Genomic DNA, 15,630 nt, shown 5'->3' on the forward strand with positions numbered 1-15,630 from the left:
TGAGACTGTAAGGCAAACAGAGTAACAAAAAAATAGATACTGCAATGACACCCCTTCCAATTACGAAATAAAACTTAAACTTCAAGTTAATTCACAAAGTACTCTGCAAGTATTCTCTACTTAGCAAAAGCACAATTCAATAAATAAAATCTCCATCACACAACATGCCTAATAACGAGGGCTCTTTTGCGTATCAGATATGCTGTGCACCTGTAGAATAACTTCATTACTACCTAAAGGTCACCTGAATCACACGACCACCAGTACTGACTGATACTAAATTGTGGGAAGAAATGTCTCACTTGCTGTCATACAAAACCAACATTAACTGAATAATCATAGGTGTCTATTTTTCAAGATGTTAAAAGAACTTCATGTTACCCTGTTTAGTAATTCTTAACCCTGGTTGCATATTAAAATAACTTATGGGCATTCCTAAAATCTACTGATGTTGTCAACCTCATCAGAACTGGAGGAGGAGTGCATCAGTAGTGTACTAAAAATCTTCAGTGATCCTAATATGTAGCCAGGAATGAGAATTATCAATCTCTTAGATTAGAGATGCTCCCGAAGGTTACTCTATAAACCAATGAGATCAGTTCTCCCCTCCAGATCTCTCCGTGCACAACAGTGGTAGGGAAAAATGAGTGCCACATATTTCAAATTATTTTTTAGCAAATTCATTCTGGAGCATTTATACATGGTAGAGTCTCAAACTTCAAGCATAAGGAAATCCATTAACTCTATCGTTAACGCCCAGCTATGACGATGTTGCAGACTTCTGAAAAGTGTTAATAGACTGTACTACTAACAGGAGAGAGGGCAGCTCAGCCAGTAACAGATGTCTCATTACAAACGCAGTACAATAGGGAAAAGCATAGACTTTAAAGCCGGTCAACCCGGGGCTCTGCCACACACTGTGTTTACCTAAACCTGTTTTTCCTCCCTGTAAAATGGGAATTAACATCTACTTCATAAGTAGGTATTAACGAGCTAAAACACCTAACGTATTACGTAGTTACGATGACGATGGGTCAATTTATAATACTAAGCTAACTAATGCCTGTTGAGTTTAACTAAAAGCAGAGGACCTGGAGAAAAGACCGGTCTAGGTCACTGGCCCGCAAGCTCCTTTTCATAAATGTTCCGATGATGACAGGTCATAAGCAGAAGACCAGGCAATTTCAGGCCATAGGAGAGAAAGGATGCAGAGGAGAGGACAAGACTTGTAAAGCCAAAAGGGGCCCAGAGGCCGCGCATCCCACCCATCGAAGCCTGGGCCGTGGCGATGCAGCCAGGTCTCCAGGATGAACCGAAGGGAGGCCAATGGTGGAGAACAGAGCACGCAAGGTCCCTCACCTTCACTACAGCTGTCCCCCGGCTGCCCTGCCGGCCACTGTCTACTCCCGCTCCAAGCTTGTTTACAACCAGAGTAGCCATCCTCGTAGGAGTAGCGCCACAGATACAGCCTTCAGAGTCCTCAACTGAGAGGCGGGGTTAAGCCACCTACCCAGAGGCCTCTGCGCACGCCACCGACGCACAGGCGCAGTAGGACACAGGGCCCAGCTTAGCAGACTCTTACTCCTCCTCCCTGCAGTCGTGGGGTGCCTCGTTGCACAGCCTCGCGCATGGGCACTTTTGTTATTTTTCATTACGTAGTCTGTAACTGCTGGAGGAAAGACAAGAAAAAAAAAAAAAGAAGGGATAAAACAGAATTCAAGTTTTGGGGTGAAACTCCAGCTCCTTTTATGATTTTTCTTCTCGAATCGCAAACCAACCAGGGTGTAAACTGAGGGCGGTGAGGGGATACGGGCATCTCCCTGCATGCAACGCGATTTTCGTATAAACTACAAATCCCAGCATGCCACTCTCTCTTTTATTTATTTATTTTTTTTAAACTCCAGCAAAGTTGGCCTTTGGAGGCCGCGTATTGTAACCGAGGGGTGGTTTCTTTTCCTGAAGTCGCGATGTGCGATAGCAGATGGAAAACAAAGTGTTTTATGCATACGTTTATAAGATAAAAGAAATGGACTTGGTGAGAAGAAGCCAGTCTGTAAAGAACATAGTAAGAAAATTTCAGGTACCACCACCGGAGAGAAGTTGAAAGTGCGTTTGACTTCTGGTCTTGCCAAACGCGAGGTTTTCCGTTTCCTTCCGGGCCAAGTTGAACCTGTCCGGCCCCCGTAGGCCGTGGGTCAAAAGTGCCGGTCAAAATGGAAGTGAATCCCCCTAAACAGGAGCACCTGCTGGCGCTGAAAGGTAAACTTTTGCGAACCTGAGTACCCGTTTTCTGTTTTCTTCCCTTCCGTATTTATCGAAGCCTTTGCCATGTAGGCCTCAGCCTTCTTAAACACTGTCAGTGCTCGCCCTCCTGCTCTGTCCTTTGGCGCCAGGCGGGAGGAAGCGATTTCGCCTGGATGCGTTTTAGGTTTATGGGCTCCTTACTAGAATGAAATAGATACCTGGTAAATCACTCTTTCTGATCTATGCTGCTTCAGTCTCGAGATTTTAGCCGCAGAAGCTGACGTCCCGCTCCTACCGTGGAGATCTCTGTGAACTAAGATGAATTACAGCGGGCATGTAAAGTGCTTTTTCCTTCTGTTTCTCGTTTCTTCCTGTGGCACTGACGAAGTTATCAGGCTTCAGTTTCCCCTGTAAAATTAGTATTGCATAACAGTAGTGCAAAGAATTTAGCAATACATAGTAATACAATATATAACTTAGATTTATTAAAAACAAACTGCAGTTTACTTCAAAGCACTGTGTATGTGGGAAATATGCCCGAGATCTAATGTCAACTCTCATTTTTTGTACACAGCCATTTTGAGTAAGTTTGGTGATTTAATTAGATCATTATTTAAGAAAAAAGAGCAGGTTTTTTTTTTTAGGACAGTTTTTTTTTTTTAATGCCTATTTTCTGGAAACCGTTTATTTGAAATCTTTTCAGCTTTATTTTATTTTTTACTGCAACAAATGCACTTTTTGTTTCTTGGATGCTCTAACACGTGGTTAACAATGACTTATTGAATGAGCTGAGGAAATGCTCAATAAACATTTGGGTTCAATTGAATTGCACTTATTTTACTTGTGGCATCCATTTTGAGGAACACATCCTTCCTATTATGATGTAGTCATCAGACATTCTAGAAGCTCATCAGTCTCATATAATGATGCCTGTGTTAGCGAGATTGTCTCTTACTGTGGAACTTTGTAATGTTAAGTTATACAGTGATGGGACCTGTAAGCTTAACCTGAGCAAATGATCTAGGTTAAAATGGAGACTAAAATGGATTGTTACTCGTGGAGAAGAGGGAAAAGAAGAAAAGCAACTAATTGTCATGTTCTTTATCTCGCGATCTCACTTCAAGTATGTGGAGTAAATATTAATTCTCAGAGTTTAAGCCACTTTTCCAAGATCACATAGCTAGTAAGTGATTGAGGCAGTGTTTCAACGCAAGGCTTACCTCTCTCTTTCCAAGAGTCCATGTTGCCTCCTAATGAATGAAACGGCATTCTCAGAGATAATTCCTCTACCAACTACTCTCATGGGAATTTGGAACAGTTCTATTAGCTGCTACGTGTGATTTCTACAAATTAGAAGCTATTAAAAACAGGTAAATTCCAGCTGGGCGCGGTGGCTCACGCCTGTAACCCCAGCACTTTGGGAGGCCGAGGCGGGTGATGACGAGGTCAGGAGATCGAGACCATCCTGGCTAACACTGTGAAACCCCATCTCTACTAAAAATACAAAAAATTAGCCTGGCTTGGTGACAGGCGCCTGTAGTCCCAGCTACTAGGGAGGCTGAGGCAGGAGAATGGGGTGAACCCAGGAGGTAGAGCTTGCAGTGACCTGAGATCGCGCCACTGCACCCTAGCCTAGGTGACAGAGGGAGAGACTCCGTCTCATAAAACAAACAAACAAACAAAAAGTTAAATTCCAGTGATACAGAGACTGCCACTGAGAATTTTTAGTTTTCTGTTATTCTTTGTTTTCCAAAATAAAGGATACCTAAGAAAGAATATTTCAGCAGCCTAAGCCAGGCATGATGGCTCACGCCTGTAATAGCACTTTGGGAGGCCGAGGCTGGCAGATCACTTGAGGTCAGGAGTTTGAGACCAGCCTGGCCAACATGGCGAAAACCCGTCTATACTAAAAATACAAAAATTAGCCAGGTATGGTGGTGGACATCTGTAATCCCAGCTACTCGGGAGACTGAGGCAGGAGAATCGCTTTAACCTGGGAGGCAGAGGCTGCAGTGAGCTGAGATTGTGCCACTACACTCCAGCCTGGGTGACAGAGTGAGACCCTGTCTCAAAAAAAAAAAAAAAAGAATAAACAGCCTAAACTGGCAAGTGCTTTAAAATTGACTGATAGTTTCAACTTTATTAAACATCTGTGGTACCATCTTCTAGTTAACCCGTTGTTCTAGTTGATCAACAGTTTTCACAGCATTTCAATTTACTGATGCTGGATGCCAAATGTATCAATTTAAGTGATCATTTAGGTTCACTTTATCTTTTAATATGTAAAATGTTAAAGATAATATTTTGTTATTCTTGGTTGGGTGAGGTGGCTGATCACTTGAGGTCAAGAGTTCGAGACCAGCCTAGCCAATATTATGAAACCCGATCTCTGCTGAAAATACAAAAATGCCAGGCGTGATGGTGTGCACCAGTGGTCCCAGCTACTCAGGAGGCTGAGGCACAAGAATCACTTGAACCCTGGAGGCGAAGGTTGCTGTAAGCCAAGATCGTACCTCTGCACTCCAACCTGGGCGACAGAGTGAGAATCTGTCTCAAAAAAAAAAAAATTGTCTCTTGAGTATAACACTGATTGACTTTAGACAAGAGAACTTCTCAATGCCATATTTGACAATGTGAAAGTGTAAGGAACAGGGAAGAAAAACATGAGTGCATTATTCTTGAAAGAATATGTGATAACATTTAGATCCATATTTAAAATTATGGATGGTGAAGATCACAATTATTTATGAATTTGAGAGTTGTCAGATCTGTTAGTGGGCAGTATCAGTAGGTAAAAAGAATCATGAAATTAGTTATTCTTCTGACTCTTTAGAATCGGACAGTGATTCTATTGTGACATCATGACAAGAGTCCATACTCATGGTTATCCTAGCAGTGGGAGAACCCTCATCAAGTAATTCTCTAATGATTTTTGGGGAGAAGTGATTCAACTTAATTTGTTCTGCAGTTAAGATGTGAGAAAGCCTGTTTTATGGCTCTTACAGCTTTGGGTCTGATTAGGAAGCCTAACTTGCAGATATTGTAAGGCTCCATTCTTAAGCCTATGTACCATATGCTGGAATTTATTATCAGTGACTTAATTTGGGGCAACTTGAGGACTTCTGTGCTCTAAGAGAAAAAAAATAGGAGTCTAGACTTCTTGTTCTCCTCCAAATTGGAATTCAAAAGCCATGGTATTAGGGTCCCCATGCTGTTTAATTGCCTGAATTATGAGGAGAAGACAGTGTCACAAAACTGGATCTTAGCCTGGTTAAACCTTATTAGCAAAGTTAAACCATATGCATGATTTTAGTTTTTACTATAGAGAATGACATGAAATCATCAAATATTCTATCTATATATTTGTTTGGTGGAATCCATATAATTTTTTTTTTTGAGACGGAGTCTTGCCCTGTCACCCAGGCTGGAGTGCAATGGGAGTGCAGTGGCGCGATCTCAGTTCACTGCAAACCTCCACCTCCTGGGTTCAAGTAATTCTGCCGTAGCCTCCTGAGTAGCTGGGATTACAGGCACACACCACCGCGGCCGGCTGTTTTTTGTATCTTTAGTAGAGATGGGGTTTCACCATGTTGGCCAGGCTGGTCTCAAACTCCTGACCTCGTGATCTGCCTACCTTGGCCCCCATAAAGTGCTGGGATTACAGGTGAGCCACCGCACCTGGCAGATCTATATAATTTTAAGTATAAAATGATTAATTTTCTTCCAGACAGATTAGAATTTTTTTTTCTTTTTTTTCTTTTTGATGAGATGAAGTCTTGCTCTGTCGCCCAGGCTGAGTGGCATGTTCTCAGCTCACTGCAACCTCTGGCTCTCAGGTTCAGGCTATTCTCCTGCCTCAGCTTCCCTAGTAGCTGGGACTACAGGCGTGCACCACCACACCCCGCTAATTTTTTTTCATATTTTGAGTAGAGACAGGTTTTTACCATGTTGGATTAGAATTTACAGTGATTTTATTGTCCTCACTTTAGTTGCCTCAAATTTTTAAATATTACATTTTTTGTTAATTATCTTCATATGAAAACAATATTTTAAGATTCATTTACTCTTTGTTTCTGCTAAAGTTTTAAGACTATTATTACTTAATATATTAATATCGATACTTCCAAGTCCTTTATATCTGTTGAGTTAAACATGTTGACTACTAGCATTTTTAGGCTGGAAGTGATTTTATAGGGCATCTAATTCAGATTCCTTATTTTGGTAAGAGAAAGAATTTTCAGGTTTGTAGATTACATTCACGTTTACCAAAAGGACTTTGGTAAAATGCCACATTGGGATTGGCTTTTGGTTTTTGTTTTTCCTTTTCTCCCTGCCTTATTTGTAGGCAGGATATCCCTACCATATCTTATTCTTTGCAATACTTCTACTTTAGGTCCTGTTTCCCTCTGATTTGGCAAGAGAGACAATCTTGCAATGATAAATTTACATTCTAGCTCTGAGGAGTTCAGCTAAGAAATTTTTCTCATCACTAAGAGTAACTGGATTACTGCAGAATGACTACAGAAGTAATATTACATTATCGACCATATGAGAGTGATCCCACACAACTGCCAAAAATTGTGGAAAAAGCAATTCAAGACTTTCCTACTCGTCCGCTATCAAGATTTATACGTTGGTTTCCATATGATGGATCCAAGCTTCCACTCAGACCTAAAAGATCACCACCTGTGATTTCTCAAGAGGCAGCTGAAGATGTGAAACAGTACTTAACCATTTCAGAACATGATGCTAAGTCACACAGTTATGATTGCACAGTAGATCTATTGGAGTTTCAACCTTGTTTGAAAAAGCAGCATTTAACCTCGTCACACACATTGAAGGAACAGACTAATTCTGGAAATCTGGGTAAACAATCAGAAAAGGGAAAACAGCACAACAGGAGATCTTGGAGTATTTCCCTTCCCAGCAATAATTGTACTGAAAAGGTTTCTCCTTTGTCTAAAAAATTGCAAGATAGTTTAAAGGCACTAAATTTACACTCACTTTATAGAGCAAGATGGACAATAGAACACACTATTTGTAACAGCCAAACTCTGGAAGACATTTGGACAAAACTCAATCAAATTATTAGGCACAATGAACTTCCATCTTGTAATGCTACGATTCAGAGGCATTTAGGCCAAATATGGGTGTTCTGTGATATTATGTATTGTGAATATGTGGGAAGTCTTCTTAAAGGAAGATTAGCTCTTACTGGAAAAATTAATTTATTTGTGCATAAATATGGTGTTATTTTTAGTATGTAATGAATTCCACTGATTGTCAAAAAGAATATTCTGAATGAAATGAATATGGATTGAAATAGATGAAATAATTTTTACAGATTTTTAAATTTTTAATGGCTTGTTAGAATTCCTAGGCTTGTCAGTTAAGTCAAGAACTTTCTGAGTTCTACTTATTAGCAGCCTTTTAAATGTGATAAATTATTGTTTCATATTGTTTACACTGAATATGAAGGTAAAAATGTTCTGTGCCTTTTGTTTTGTTACGAACTGTGATTGAATTAAATAGTCTTATGAATTAAGTTGTATTGTTTGGATTTTGGTTAATCTCTAAAATCTAATTTTACTGTAGTTTTTTCTTTACTCACCTCAAGTGTAATTTTTTAAAAAATAAAACTCAAAACAGTTCTCTTTGGAATGCTATTTATGTGGCATGAATGTAGTTCAAAGTGGGAGACCAGTCTAGATTTGTAATGATGTTTCCAAATATATGTAATAATAATTAATAGGCTGTTTTCAAACAAAGATACAAAATGTATACTTTGCCTAAAACTATAATGTATCTTTAAGACTATAAACTGTTTTGAAGGAAAGTATCAAATGTTGAATAAGGGATCAAATTATTGTCTATTTCTTCTAATACAGATAATTCAGTATTAATGATAGTTAGTGCTAATTATTACTTGGCTGATGATTAGAGTCATTGTAGGTTCCCCATAAGCATAATCTTGTAATTGGTTTTACACATCACCTCATAAAAATGCTTAAAGGGATTAAAACAATAAAAGTTTTGTACAAGCATGTATATTTGTTTAACATATTTAAATGCCTACTTTGCACTAGGTGCTAGGATATATTAGGGAAGGAGACAGACATGGACCTTGCCCTCACGCAGCTTACGTGTCGTTACTACTATTAAACACACCAGCTCCCTAAGAAAAATAAGAGTGCACTTACTAGGAATATAGACATGTTTACCTTAAAGCACAGTGCCTATCATGGTAGGAGCTTGATAATGCATGGTAAATGTTCCCTTCAGAGGGATTCTTCATAGCCTGAGATGGCTGAGGTTGCTTAAAATGGAAGTCCACTAATTTTGTTTTTCTTTCTAACTTTTATTTTAGGTTCAAGGGGTACATGTGCAGATTTGTGATATGGGTAAATTATGTGCCACAGGGTTTGGTGTACAAATAGTTTTGTCACCCAGGTAATCGGCATAATACCCAATAGGTATTTTTTTAGTCCTCATCCCCCTGTCACCTTCCACCCTCAAATAGGCCTCAGTGTCTATTGTTCTCTTCTTTGTGTCCATGTATACTCATTGTTTATCTCTCACTTATGAGAATATGTGGTATTTGGTTTTCTGTTCCTGCGTAAATTGGCTTAGGATAATGGCCTGCAGTTGCATCTGTGTTGCTGCAAAGGCCATAATCTGAAAATATGAAGAAAAAAGTTGCTTTTAATACCAGTTTGGGATCGCTTTATTTTTAATGGAGGATCATTTTTTATGTACCATCTCATCCCTGCAAACTACAGGAATCATGAAAAATTAAGCTTTATAGGACTTTTGTTTATAATAGAAATTTGAACCTATAATAAGCAAATATGTTAGCTACACGTTTGGGTGAACTCCAGGGCACTAGAAAAAAAAAATACGTTTTAGGATTCCCTTGAGACTGTTTTTTCTTTATTCAGATTTCTTTTCTAATGAAATGAAAATAATAATGAGGAAGAAATAGAAAACACCAACTGGTACTAAAAAGTGAACTTACCAGCCTGGGCAACATAGTGAAACCCCATCTCTACAAAAAATACAGAAATTAACCGGGCATGGTAGCATGTGACAGTAGTCCCAGCCTCTTGGTGGGCAGGGGGAAGGGGTGCGTCTGAGGCAGGAGGATCGCTTGAGCTCAGGAGGTCAAGACTGCAGTCATCCATGATCATGCCACTGTAGTCCAACCTGGGTAACAAAGTGAGACCCTGTCTCAAAAAAAATAAGTGATTTTAGCTGTGGGAGAAACTGCCTCCTCTGTATCACTTTGAAGGGCACCTTTTTATCTGTTTTCAGGGCACTTTTTTATCTGTTTTCTTGGTTAAAAATAAGAGTGAAGGTTGGAAACGCCTCCCCATATTCATCTGTAGCTGATTGATACTCTTTTTGGAATAGATTCCTACTTTGAAATCCCATGGGATATTTCTGGTAAGGCATGACATTCCAGGTTTATGGCTCCAGGCTTATAATTAGTAATTATTATAGAGAATTATTTTTTAACAGAGTGAAATCACCAGGGTTCAAATCTAGATTCTACCACTTATCTACTAATATAGTCCTTTGTATGCGAATTACCCTCTATAGGCATTGTCTATGCCCTATCTGTATATTGGGATTAATGTAATACCAACTTAGAGACTACTCATGAGAATTAAATGTGTTCAGCTTGTAAAATATTTAGCATAATGCCTGGCGCTAGTAAATGCTCAGTAAATGCTAGCGATACAAAGTAACTTCAGAAATTTTAAGGGTAGCATTTGTTGACTATGTCAAAAGCCAGCTGCTTAATATAGCAGGTTATTATTGGCCTCAGTTTCTGAAACTTACACTTTCAAAATAATGTCAGTTATTTAGGGACTTTCATGAACTGCTCATTATTTTATTCAGGGAAGATCTGAATAGCAGAACCTACACCAAATATGGATGCTACAAAACTGAACGTAGTACATAAGAGCCTAGACCTCATGGAGTTTGGAAAGGAGTCAAGGTACCATGAGAGAAACAGAATGACTCGTTAACTTTTTTTCTGAAAAAGATGACATTTAAGCTGAAACCAGAATGAGAAAGCCACTAAATCTGATATGAATACCATAGTTGGTTAATTGGTAGTTGGGTGGTGCATTTTTACATATGCTAGAACACTACTTATATTCTGAATTGACCATGTAGGTCTATAGTCTTTATAGTATTTTGGCTTTGATTTGAAGGAATACTTTTTTTTTTTTTTTTGAGGTGAAGTCTTGCTCTGTTGCCCAGGCTGGAGTGCAGTTGGTGCCATCTTGGCTCACTGCAAGCTCCGCCTCCCAGATTCACCCCATTCTCCTGCCTCAGCCTCCCGAGTAGCTGGGACTACTGGCGCCCGCCACCACGCCCGGCTAATTTTTGTATTTTGTTTAGTAGAGACAGAGTTTCACCATGTTAGCCAGGATGATCTCGATCTCCTGACCTCGTGATCCACCAGCCTTGGCCTCCCAAAGTGCTGGGATTACAGGCATGAGCCACCACGCCCGGCGAGATTTGATGATAAACTAGCCCTCTGTGATTCATTTTCTGAAAATTTTTACAAGTTTTTATGATTTTTAAATTTTATGTTTTTGTTTTTATTTTGATGTGGTCAAATGACACTCTAGAAGAAACTGAAAAAGATTTTTAAAAAAATTATAGAGTGTTTACTCTCATTAGACTATATTTAATATTCTATTTCAATTTTTTTTTTACTTTTCTGTGGCTTAATTTTTGTCTGTTTAATTTATATTTAAAATGAATTTTTTAGTTAAATTTTATTTTTCCAGATAGCTAACCATTTGTCTTTGCACCTTATAATGAAAAATCCTTTTACTAATTGATTTTTTAACTTTTAATCCCTTAATTGATTTTTTTTTTTTTTGTCAAGAGGTTGTGTTTTAAAATCTCTCTCCCAACTATTTATTTTTCTTTTTTTTTTTTTGAGATGGAGTCTCGCTCTGTCGCCCAGGCTGGAGTGCAGTGCCGCGATCTCGGCTCACTGCAAGCTCAGCCTCCTGGGTTCACGCCATTCTCCTGCCTCAGCCTCCTGAGTAGCTAGGACTACAAGTGCCCGCCACCACACCCATCTAATTTGTTGTATTTTTAGTAGAGACGGGGTTTCACCCTGTTAGCCAGGATGGTCTCGATCTCGTGATCCGCCCACCTCGGCCTCCCAAAAGTGCTGGGATTACAGGTGTGAGCCACCATGCCCAGCCACTCCCAGCTGTTTCTTTATATAAGTATATCCTATCTTTTTTTTGAAAAACTAATATATCGGTATAGTCTTATATTAATAAGCCGATTAGTTGATTACGGATTTAAATATATAGTAATTGACAATATATAGTAAATTTAGTTCTTCCTCTTTTTTTCTCCGTTAATTTCCTTAGCTTATTTTCATCTATTTGTTTCTTTAGATAAACTTTAGACACATTCTGTCATGTGCAAAAATAAATCTTAGTTTTGGTTAGATTTATATAAACCTTTATGTTAACTGACATTTTTATAATTTCTACACAGATTTAATATTACTTAAAGAAACACTTGGCTGGGCATGGTGGCTCATGCCTGTAATTCCAGCACTTTGGGAGGCCGAGGTAGGCAGATCACTCGAGGTCAGGAGTTCGAGACCAGCCTGGCCAACATGGTGATACCCCGTCTCTAGTAAAACTACAAAAAATAGTAGTGATAACCAGGCATGGTGGTGCATTCCTGTAATCCCAACTACTTGAGATGCTGAGGCAGGAGAATTGCTTGAACCTGGAAGGCAGAGGTTGCAGTGAGCCAAGATTGCACCACTACACTCCAGCCTGGGTGACAGAGTAAGGCTCTGTCTCAAAACAAACAAACAAAAAAACACTTATTGAGCTTCCAGTGTTAATATTTTGTTGATATTGTTTGCAGCGAAGTCACTTAGACTTTTTTTAAAGCCTTATGCTCCTAATATTCTTTAAGCTTTAAAAATTTTATTTTCCAGTTTTACTATAAGGAATGTATATTGTATTTATATTTACTTTTTATAATTCATAGGTTGTAAATAAATGGTTCTTATATAAGATTCTTTTGTAACATTAAAATTCTTAATAAATCACTGATATGTGATAACCTTAGGAAGTATGTAGTATTATGTTTAAGAAGTATTTAGGTTATATTTTATGTTAGTATAAAATGGATGAATATCATACACTAGACTTGAGAATATTAACCCTAAACAGTATTAATGTTTTGTTTTCTTTTACTTTTTTACTTCACAGTGATGCGGCTGACTAAGCCTACTTTATTCACCAATATCCCAGTAACATGTGAAGAGAAAGACTTACCTGGTATGGCACATGCTTTCCTCTATTTGCACCTAGGGAAAAGTTGAAACCTGAATTGGCTACATTAACTTGGACTAAGCCTAGCCCTGTAAATTTTATGCTAACCATTTGCTGGATTCTTTGTTGCCTGTTTTTGTATCATGTAAAAGGTGGCCATCTGAGTAACAGGCCTTACTTATACTCTACAAGTCCAAATTATGTTGATATGGTATGGCAATATGAGACTTAGAGTTTAAGATACATTCATATTCATAATACTATTAAAATTGCCTTCATCCTCAAGTGTTGCATCAATGTATATATTAGCATTCCCTTTGTTTAGAATTGTTGGAGCTTTGTCTAGTATATTTTCTATCTCATGACGTACATTTTTCTTTGTTTCTAAAGTGTCCATTCCCTGTGAGATCAGAATTTTTTTGACATGCTTTGTTGTATTAAAATCTAGAAGTTAGACTTTTTAAATATCATTTTTGTCAAGAGGTTGTTTTTTAAAATATCTCTCCTAGTTCTTTGTGTAAGTAAAAGTTATTTAAAAGGTAGATGTTAGAATTTTATGTTTTTCTCTTCATTCAGGAGATCTCTTTAACCAACTGATGAGAGATGATCCTTCAACTGTTAATGGTGCAGAAGTTTTAATGTTGGGAGAAATGCTGACTTTACCACAAAATTTTGGGTAAGAATGACATATTCACATAAGAAACCTTGTAAAGCCATTACAAATTATGGTTTCAAAAAAGAACTATGGGATGGGGAAACGTTCATGATACATTTCCTTTTTTTTTTTTTTTTTTCCTGAGATGGAGTCTCACACTGGTGCCCAGGCTGGAGTGCAGTGGTACCATCTCTGCTCAGTGCAGCCTCCACCCACTGGGTTCAAGCCATTCTCCAGTCTCAGCCTCCCCAGTAGCTAGGACTACAGGTGCACACACTGCCCTGGCTCATTTTTGTGTTTTTAGTAGAGACCGTGTTTCACTATGTTAGCCAGGCTGACCTTGAACTCCTGATCTCAGGTGATCCACCCACCTCAGCCTCCCAAAGTGCTGGGATTATAGGCGAGAGCCACCACGCCTAGCACATGATACATTTGAGGGGCAAAAAGATTATTAAAAACATACTATGTGATTATGCCTTTCTGTTTTTTAAAAAAAAGATATATACCAAAAGAAAATGTTAATAGTGGTTCCTAGGATAATAGAATTTTTACTTTCTTCTTTAGATCCTACTATATTTTTAATGGCCATATACTCTTTTAACTACTAATGTAAATGTCTTTTTCAGAAGCCACTCTGTTTTTTGCCTCATAGTCCTCTCCCAAAATGAGTTATCAGACTTGTCAGCTAATTAGGAACTCTAAATTTATTTCTTCTGTTATTCTTAGCTGTATTATTATTCTAGATTAATAATAAGGTAGAAGCCTCTGGTTCCACTCTGTTTGTAACAGACAGAATTTGGGACAAAAGGAAATTTTACAGATTGTTTTTACAGTTTTACAGAATGTGGTCATTGACTAGCATCTTGAAAAACTGTAAAAAATATAAAACTATGTAAGATAAAACTGCTGGTGATTTTTATTCAGATAACTTAGGAAATAAAATAAATTGGTAAAAATACCCCGATATCAATAACTTAGAACTCTTCTAGATTCAGGGAATAAGTTATTACAAGAATGGAAACTTGGCTTTCTCTAACCTATTCAAATACAAATCCTGACTTTAGCATAGATCTAATTTCAGTGAGTCTTATCTCTAGTGAGGCTGGCATTTTGTACAGTAAAGGCCAAATATATCATGTTTTATAGATTACATCCATATTTTGATTTGCACTAGGTAATGAATGAGTGGCCTAGTGTGAACAAAGGAATGTTGAAACAATATTTCACCAGATTTCTATCCTTTAGTAAATGTTTCTCCATTTGAAGTCCTTAGTGATTCTCAAACAGAATATCTAATGTAAAACCTGAATGGGGCCAGATGCGGTGGCTCATGCCTGTAATTCCAGCACTCTGAGAGGCCGAGGCGGGCGGATCATGAGGTCAGGAGATCGAGACCATCATGGCTAAAACGGTGAAACCCCATCTCTGCTAAACATACAAAAAATTAGCTGGGCATGGTGGCAGGCACCTGTAGTCTCAACTACTTGAGAGGCTGAGGCAGGAGAATGGGGTGAACCTGGGAGATGGAGCTTGCAGTGAGCTAAGATCGTGCCACTGCACTCCAGCCTGGACGACAGAGCGAGACTCAGTCTCAAAAAAAAAAAAGAAACCTGAATAGATTTCTGCCTAAATAAATACTTGTTTTATTTTACAGGAATATATTTTTGGGAGAGACCTTTTCCAGTTATATCAGCGTTCATAATGATAGCAATCAAGTTGTAAAAGACATATTGGTAAAAGTAAGTAACATTCTTACTTGGGATGTATTTTACTCTTTAACAAAGGTTTTTTTTTAGGCCAGGCATGGTGGCTCATGCCTGTAATCCCAGCAGTTTAGGAGGCTGAGGCAGGTGGATCACCTGCGGTCAGAAGTTCAAGACCAACCTGGCCGATGTGGTGAAACCCCATCTCTACTAAAAATACAAAAATGAGCCGGGTGTGGTGGTGCACACCTGCAGTCCCAGCTACTCGGCAGGCTAAGGCAGGAGAGGCTAAGGCTTGAACCCGGGAGGTGAAGGTTGCAGTGAGCCAAGATCATGCCACTGCACTCCAGCCTGGGTGACAGAGTTAGACTCCATCTCAAATAAAAAAAAAGAAAGAAAAAGAAAAAAGGTTTTTTTATATCTGTTATGTTGTTGGCCCTTCATTAAATGCATGTTTGATACAATAATTTTTAATTGTCATTAACAAGCACTAATGAATGCCTAAAGTTACAAAGTCTTATGCTAGGCATGAAACTATTTTTCCTATTCAACAAGGTTTGTGATTGCTTGGGTGAGAAAATGTACTAGTCAAAGGTAAACAGCAGTTTAGCATTTGTTAATGTATGTCATTAACATAGAGGAGGAAAGATCACTGGAGATTATATCAATCAGGAAGGTTTCTTAGGGAAGA

At 38.5% G+C, this 15,630-nt stretch overlaps 2 protein-coding genes across 8 annotated transcripts in view; one reads left to right on the forward strand and one right to left on the reverse strand.

Moving 5' to 3' along the window:
• Positions 1 to 2,560, reverse strand: part of TRIM23 (tripartite motif containing 23) — a 35,997-nt gene extending 33,437 nt beyond the window's left edge. For 4 of the 5 annotated variants that reach the window (XM_011940702.1, XM_011940701.1, XM_011940698.1 and 1 more), the window contains exon 1: positions 1,360 to 1,869. In XM_011940702.1, the coding sequence (XP_011796092.1) occupies positions 1,360 to 1,440 (81 nt within the window). In that variant the 5' untranslated portion in view covers positions 1,441 to 1,869. Of the gene's footprint in view, positions 1 to 1,359; positions 1,870 to 2,462 lie in introns of those variants that run through there. The other variant, XM_011940699.1, reaches the window with a different exon arrangement.
• Positions 1,869 to 15,317, forward strand: LOC105510789 (trafficking protein particle complex subunit 13-like). Of its 3 annotated transcripts, XM_011940697.1 has the most exons (4): positions 1,869 to 2,259; positions 12,519 to 12,587; positions 13,158 to 13,257; positions 14,891 to 15,317. In XM_011940697.1, exons 1-4 carry the CDS (start codon positions 2,214 to 2,216, stop codon positions 15,030 to 15,032), a joined length of 357 nt encoding a protein of 118 aa, XP_011796087.1. In that variant the 5' UTR covers positions 1,869 to 2,213; the 3' UTR covers positions 15,033 to 15,317. The 3 variants fall into 3 exon arrangements, with proteins under 3 accessions (XP_011796087.1, XP_011796085.1, XP_011796086.1); XM_011940695.1 differs by lacking the exons at positions 12,519 to 12,587; positions 13,158 to 13,257; positions 14,891 to 15,317 and adding an exon at positions 6,638 to 7,895 and having other exon boundaries at positions 1,919 to 2,259; XM_011940696.1 differs by lacking the exons at positions 1,869 to 2,259; positions 12,519 to 12,587; positions 13,158 to 13,257; positions 14,891 to 15,317 and adding exons at positions 3,170 to 3,367; positions 6,638 to 7,895.
• Positions 15,318 to 15,630: the final 313 nt, after the last annotated feature.

The sequence above is a fragment of the Colobus angolensis genome, unplaced genomic scaffold (genome assembly GCF_000951035.1).
Source record: "Colobus angolensis palliatus isolate OR3802 unplaced genomic scaffold, Cang.pa_1.0 Scaffold192, whole genome shotgun sequence".
NCBI classification, from domain to species: Eukaryota; Metazoa; Chordata; class Mammalia; order Primates; family Cercopithecidae; genus Colobus; species Colobus angolensis.